A 7,335-nucleotide genomic window follows, 5' to 3' on the forward strand; every position below is an offset into this window, starting at 1 on the left:
AGAACACGCCAAATTTTATAATGAGTAGCCAACTTTTCCTCCAGCAGAATGCCTGGGACAAAATCAACGGAATAGTTAACATCTACATCACCGATTACTTCTACAGTGTGGGCTGGTCCTGCTCGTGTATAACACAGTTTGACTACTTCGTTGTTGACATTTATACTATAATCAAGTTCTTGCATTACCTTGGTAAAGCAGCTAAAGAAGTATTAGAAGATTAGTTTTACTCTCGGAAATAAAATTATCTCAGTCAAAGCCAAAAAAAATTATCGTAGCTTTTAAGGAAATAACATATTTTTTAACAGACTCTGGAGTTAACTCAAAATTGCATTTTTAACATTCATTACTTTTGTTGTTTGATTTGAAGAAATCTGCTGCCGAAATCCATTAAATTTGTTTTGCCGACGGCTTTTGTTAAGTTGGTCCGTTAGATAATGTTAAGTTTTTGTTTTGCCGACGGCTTTTGTTAAGTTGGTCCGTTAAATAATGTTATTTTACAGAGTTGGTCCGTTAGATAATGTTATTTTACAGAGTTGGACCTTTCTGATCTGTTAAGTTGCGCGTTTAACATAGCTGATTGGCATTAACATTTGAGTTGTTAGTTGGGTATTCAACCATTTTGGCAATTTTTTATTCATTATAAGCAACTCTGTGCTTTGCCTTTTAACAGCGAATTTAGCGAGGGCTTTGTTTAATTTGATAATAAAAATTATGGCGGTCTACTTTTAGGCTAACTTGTAAAATTAACATTAAACCTACCATGCGCGGCCAAATGATCGTATTTAAAATTTTGCATAAAATTTCTCGCATACAACGTTACGGACGTTTAACAGTTCACACTTTTTGTCGCTTTTTAAAAAATGCAAATTTTATTTTTATCTAAGTTAGCGCTCGCACTTTATTGATAACTTTTGGTTTTTCTATATTTATTATTATAAGGTAATCATAATGTACAAAAATCAGTAAAATTAAATTTAAAATTGGCACCTCCATTTAACTTTATATTAATTTACAGCTGGCAACACCCTTTGTATAGGTGACTAGAAAGAAGTTGTAAACTCTATAAAAAGGAGAACTAAAAGAAAAATAAGACTGAAATTTTAATTAGCCTTGTCCGGTCTAACTCCATATCCAAGAAGATTGAAATTAATAGGTTTTAAATAAATATGATGACCAACACGCCTCATCCTCCTTTAAGTCCACAGAGCGATTTTTTCTGTAGCTGGAAAACAAAAGAAGAAACACGAACACTACTGAATTATAAAGTGCAACAAATATTTGGGAAATCATTTGAGTATCAAAACAAAATTTCCTGGATTTTGCCTACTGCTAACGAATTATTTAATGAATTCTATCAATTCGAAAGTCTGCAAGATTTGAAACTACACCTTAATGAAGTCAAAAGTAGGCTGAACGATTATGAGATTGAAAATTGGTCGTTACATACGAATCGTAAAGATCCATCCGGTGAAATTGCATGGCGTTTAAAAAATGAGACTAAGGCAGAATTCGTTACAGTTGCTTGGTGCAAATTTTATGAGTGCTTGGGTAGATTCCCCCAGCTAATAAAAGGGCCCCAGATGAATTCGTTGCACTTATGTGAAGCCCCCGGCGCCTTTATAGCTGCTTTAAATCATTTCTTGTGTTCCCGATATGAAAAAAAAGAAGTAAATAAACAAGGCAAGTAACTATAGTAGTTTGGCTGTTCTAATCTTCCAAATATCTTAGATTCAGTGGCATTGGTTGGCTTCTACCTTAAATCCCTATTATGAGGGCAATCCTTGGTTTAACATGATCACTGATGATCGCTTCATGTTATTTACTTTGGATAATTGGCTATTTCATAAAGATTTCACGGGCAATATCATAAGTAAAGACAACTTAAAAGATATGGCAGAACAATGCTCGAGACGCTTACCGCAGGGAGAAGTGCACTTAATTACAGCCGATGGATCGGTAGATTGTGTAGAATCACCGGACTGTCAAGAGGAGCACGTGTCCTTGTTACATTTAGCGGAAATAACAGCAGCCTTAACTGCACTGGCTAATCACGGCTGTCTAGTAATGAAAATGTTTACCATGTTTGAATCTAGCAGCGTTTGTATGTTGTATTTGCTCAATTCCGTATTCGAGAAGGTGCATGTGACTAAACCGGCCACTTCCAAGCGTGGTAACTCTGAGGTTTATATAGTTTGCTTAAATTATAATAAAGAAACTGCAAACTTGAAGGAAATCTTAAGCGTAATGAGCGAACATCTGAACAAAGAGCAACCCATAGCTGCGTCTTTATTCAAGAAATCCCACTTACCGAAAGATTTTTTAATGCAACATGAAATATGCTGTCGTCTGTTTATGAATCATCAAATCACGGCCGTTGAAAATAATATTTTTACTTATGAACTAAAAGCGAATCGCAGCGAAGTGAAATCAAGTCAGTTGCTGCGTTCTCTTGTATGCCAAGAATATTATCGCAGATATAATGTTATACAAATACCCGAAGAATCGAAAATACTTTATAAATTTACAAATGCTATTGAAAAGGGTTTCAAGTTGCAAATCTATCGCGGCTCTTATACGGCGCGCAATATGCTAAAGACAGGCAGCAAAGAAGAGCAAATCTTTAAATTAAAGACATATTTGAACGACATTGAAAAATATATAAAAAGCGATATATTAAGCGCAGATGTCTCAAGTGCACAGTTCGCGGAGAGTCACAAATGCAGGCTAGTCGTCTATAAAGGAAAATCCATAGACAAACTTTGCAGCAGTTTATTTGTTAATGTACAGTTAATAGTGATGCGCACTAAATTGAAAACAATTCATCAAATAGAGCCGCTATGGTTAGGGCAACCGAAAGCTAAACTAGGCGAAGATTTGGAGGTTAATTATTCCAAAAATGAAAACGGAGACTTTGCCGATAAGCAGGTTTCATTCTTCTACGATATATTACACAATTTGTTATTGAAAAAAATTGATAACTTGGAATTTACAGAGCTCCCATTTGTTACGCATTTCGCGGTTTCTATTCTAAGATACTTAGCAGTTAATGTTTTCGAAACTTTAACCATAAGTTGGCATCCTAAATTTGTTATCACTCTTAAAGAACCAAAAGGTCAATATTGTCACGCTTTGAAATTGCTGATCGAGGCCATGAAATCTCCCACAAATGCAAAAGATATTCTATGCTTAATTGATATAAAGGAATTGCATCGTAATGAATTTAATCGTAGTTTAACATATTTTAATAATGAATTATTGTTACATAAGTATAAACTTCTCTTAGATGAAAGTTAAAAATAATGAATGTTAAAATAATCAAAGTCTTGAATATTTATTAGATCATGAACTTTTAAAAGAATGTTCTCGTGACAGAAATTTCCTCATTACACCCCTTCAAACCACACACAGTGTGTTATCGTAAGAGTGACTGTTAACTCTAAATAAGATCAGAAAATATGTAAAAAGGAAAAAAACAACTAAGAAGCCGAAAAATAAATGAAAAGCTGGATTAGAAAAAGTCCATGATGAAGTTTATATGGGTTGACGTAACAGAATTTTGTTCCATCTCGAAAGCAAAAGATATGGAAACAAAACCTATTTGCTTTAGGCTAACCCTCACTCACTCTTTTTTTGCACGGCTCTAGCACGGAAAAAACATTTTTTTTTTTGTTTCTAATTTTGACTTTATTAGTAACTTGGTTTACTGCGGAGAATACCGGAATTTTATGATCACTTTTTTCTGCATCTCAAACACAGGATAGTAGATTTCAATAAAATTCTGCAAATTGTTCGTTTGCACGCTTGTGCACGAAATTTGAATTGTTGTGTTGCACTTATGAACTGAATTTTTATTCTACGCTATTTACAATTTTTTTTTTAAAGAAAAATGGATTGTTTTTATTTTATAAATACGCAGCATAGATTTCATTAGTACTTTTTTTGCACGGTTCTTCGGAAAGAATCTGGAACTTTATCACTTTACATGATTTTTCGAAGGTATTGAACATATCTCTATATTTATGTATCGCACGATTTTTCTTGCACCGTTTTTTAAAAAACGTGTCTATCGTGCAAAAAAGACTTGGGTATACATAAAAATGTGATTTGTACAAGGGGTTCTTTCGTAATCGCGCTTTGCATTCTTAGAGATTTGACTGCTTTTTTAGCTAATAAATAACTAGAAAAATTATGATTTAATTCCCATTACGAGAAATTTACAGACCACAAAATATTAAATCATTGCAGTTTTTTTTTTTTTTTTTATATTGAATGGAAAGGTATTTCCATGTCATGAAGTTACAACTGGATTAATTTTCGAGAAGTTTGATGCCTCAATGAGTGAATTTGTTTTAAAATTTGCAATTAATTTATTCAATAATGTTCAATTAAAATAAAACAACACACTTTAAACTTTAATACAAAGTCCAACAAATTATTTTAAAGGAAACCTAATTACATTGATCGTTTCTTTTCTACCTGTGCATATAATCGTGTGAGCACCTCCGCGATCTCTAAACATTCTAACCTCACAATTATTCTTCATATTAGTAATATCTTTTTCTTATCTTTTTTTTTTTTAAAGAAGAATATAAAGAAATTTACATTTTATTAATTAATCAAGATTTGCTTTGCTTTAGTTATTAAATTCCAATGATAAAATTTTTTCCATTAAATAAATAATATAAAAAAGAAAAGCACAAATCGTTGGAAAAGAAAATTGAAAAAGAACATATATATGCACATTATATATGTTATAAGTAATAAAACCCTTCCTTCCGAGAACCACGCACGGACTTTAGAGAATTGGATAGACATTAGAGCTCGACTTATATATAATTATATCAGTTAGATGTAGTGGTTCTTTTAGCCTATACATCGGTTGTATTACGTTACTGTATAAAAGACAAGAAAATGAAAATGATTATTAATTTAACTAACATAATCGGCCGACAACGTACTTAGGACTTTTGTTTTGATTTATAAAACATAATAAAACTAATCGGCTGGTCTTTTTTCACTGTTTTTCCTTGTATATTCTTCCGCGTTTTTTATAAATTTTTTGCGATCCTTTAAAAATTCTTCTGCTAAGTCCGCCCTTAGCGGATGCTCTGGCTCCGGATCGTTTATTAAAGCTATTAGAGCCTGTATCACTTGATCCGTTCGAGTGGCAGGCTTCCAGTTTTCAGTGCTTATAATTGGTAAACACACTTGACCTTTCTCGTCGATGTTTGGATGATATATTTTTGTTTTGAAATTAATCTTTGGTGGCTTAAAAGGGTACTCGGCTGGAAAATTGATTTCGATCCGAAATGCTCCCTTATTATACGGGGGATTTTGTGGAACAATTAGGCCAGTCCAACGCAAAAGATTATCATCATCAGTAGCAATTTCACGAAAGGATTTCAATTCAGAAACTGACATAGCTTGTAAATCAGTTAACTCTTTACGTAAACGACGAGGAGCTGTCATAACGTCGTCAAGTGATACGAAACAAAAGTAAATAAATAATACTTTTTGTTCACGTTATAATGTGAATTTGGTTTCTTTTTTGTTGGAAAGAAAAGAAAAACTAAAAATATTCCAGAATTTTGCTGATTTGCACACACACCGAACCAACTTTTTCTTTTTTTATACTAGCTGCTTCTTACCTATCTCACATGTAAAGAGTTATCGCATTTTCTAAATGCACAGCAGTAATAAATACAGATATGTTTCGCAAACATATGTAATAATTTAAATATTAAGCGATCTATTTTTCTGTACTTTCGGCAGGAGTCTAACTATTTATTGTCATTCTGAAGAAAAGTCGCTTGCTTTAATTATTAATTGACTAGTTAATATTAAACCCAAATAATTTGATTTCATTCATAATAAAGTTTGGTGTCTCAATATACGTAAAATTCATGCATGTATCAAGTGTGCGTACCTTGTGGGTATTTTGAACGCCAATCGAGGCACATTTTGGACATAAAGTGACCAAATACTAGACGACATCTTTTCATTAGATCGTTAATTTTGCTATGGGCCAAGTTACTTCGTTTAGATGGCTTCTATTACGATATTGAATTAATAAATATATAAAATTGAATAAACATTCCTATATCAACTTGTTAATATCTAAATTTTGTATGTTTGCCTAAATTAAAAATATATATCTTTTAATTTTTTTCGCAATTGTAAGATTTGGAATTAAAATAAAAATTTAAATGAACAATTTTTGTAACTTTAAATCGTGTAATATAAAAAAGATTTAAAGTAGTTCTCCTTCACCGTTTTAGCTTTTTAATTTGTTTTTTTTTTTTTTGTATATATGCAAAATCATATAATTTAACAGCAAATTTTTATTTCATTACCACTTTATACCATAACGGAGCCATGTATTGTTAAATTACAGCAGCTAAATAGTAAGCTTATGGAAACTCTAATCGAAAATTTATTCAAGTAAACTATCTTTAAACTTTCATATGCATGCAAAAGTTATACAAGTCCATTTTATTGGTCGTTTTGTATTTATAATTACAAAGCGTAAAATTTTATTTCTGAAAGTTGTAACGTGGTTTTGACTTAACGAATTGTGTTTGCCAAAAATTAATCTTTAGTTTGTTAAGTTCGCGCACAAAGAGATGACGAATTTTTGCTTTTTCTGAATATTTGCCTTTGCGTGTTTTTCGAAAGCGATGGTGGTGGAGAGCGGTAGGTGATGAAGTTGTTTGTTTAATTTGGTTTTGTGACGGTGAAAAGTAAAATTGTATGAGTTAAAATATGCAAAAGTTTATTTGAATTTATTCTTAGAATATATGCTTCGAAACCAAGTTTGCCTTGTTGGGAAGCCATGGGAAACAAATATTTTTCGCCTCCTGCGCAGATGAATTAAACATCTCTTATGAAATAAATGAACACTTAGTGGCAGACATTTCGATTGGAATCATTTCCTCATTAACTTTACATCGTTTGGATTTATTTAACATTCACTTTGGTGGAAGTGGTGCTAAATAATTGAAGTATTTTTTTGGACGAGTTGCCTAAATTTATACTAATTGAATTTGATCCTTCCTTTCTATTACATGAATCGTGGTTCAAAGCTCTTTATGATGTGTAATCAGAATCCATCTAAGTATAATAAAAACATCTAAGTGTAGCCACCTACATTTGTATTAATTGTATTTATATTAAACAATTTATGTATAACAATATAGTGACATCCGTACATGTGTACACATTTACAATTAAATAAAACTATAATTCTTATACATTGTAATATAATAAATTTTGTATAAAATGTAATGGTAAATATAAAGACCTTCGGACCCAACTTCGGTGTCCACATAGACA

The 7,335-nt window shown here is 31.8% G+C and overlaps 2 protein-coding genes across 2 annotated transcripts; one reads left to right on the forward strand and one right to left on the reverse strand.

The window, feature by feature from the left end:
- The first annotated feature begins 1,080 nt into the window (after positions 1-1,080).
- Positions 1,081-3,423, forward strand: LOC119643972 (cap-specific mRNA (nucleoside-2'-O-)-methyltransferase 2-like). Its single transcript, XM_038043487.1, has 2 exons — positions 1,081-1,670; positions 1,732-3,423. The coding sequence occupies exons 1-2, from the start codon at positions 1,170-1,172 to the stop codon at positions 3,295-3,297; spliced, it is 2,067 nt and encodes a 688-aa protein (XP_037899415.1). The 5' UTR covers positions 1,081-1,169; the 3' UTR covers positions 3,298-3,423.
- A 1,264-nt stretch (positions 3,424-4,687) lies between these two features.
- On the reverse strand, positions 4,688-5,648 carry LOC119643974 (ubiquitin-conjugating enzyme E2 L3-like). The gene is made up of 2 exons (XM_038043488.1): positions 4,962-5,648; positions 4,688-4,895 (listed from the first exon to the last, which is right to left on the reverse strand). Exon 1 carries the CDS (start codon positions 5,470-5,472, stop codon positions 4,999-5,001), a length of 474 nt encoding a protein of 157 aa, XP_037899416.1. The 5' UTR covers positions 5,473-5,648; the 3' UTR covers positions 4,688-4,895; positions 4,962-4,998.
- Between the last annotated feature and the right edge of the window lie 1,687 nt (positions 5,649-7,335).

This window comes from Glossina fuscipes, unplaced genomic scaffold (assembly GCF_014805625.2).
Source record: "Glossina fuscipes isolate IAEA_lab_2018 unplaced genomic scaffold, Yale_Gfus_2 77474, whole genome shotgun sequence".
NCBI lineage: Eukaryota > Metazoa > Arthropoda > Insecta > Diptera > Glossinidae > Glossina > Glossina fuscipes.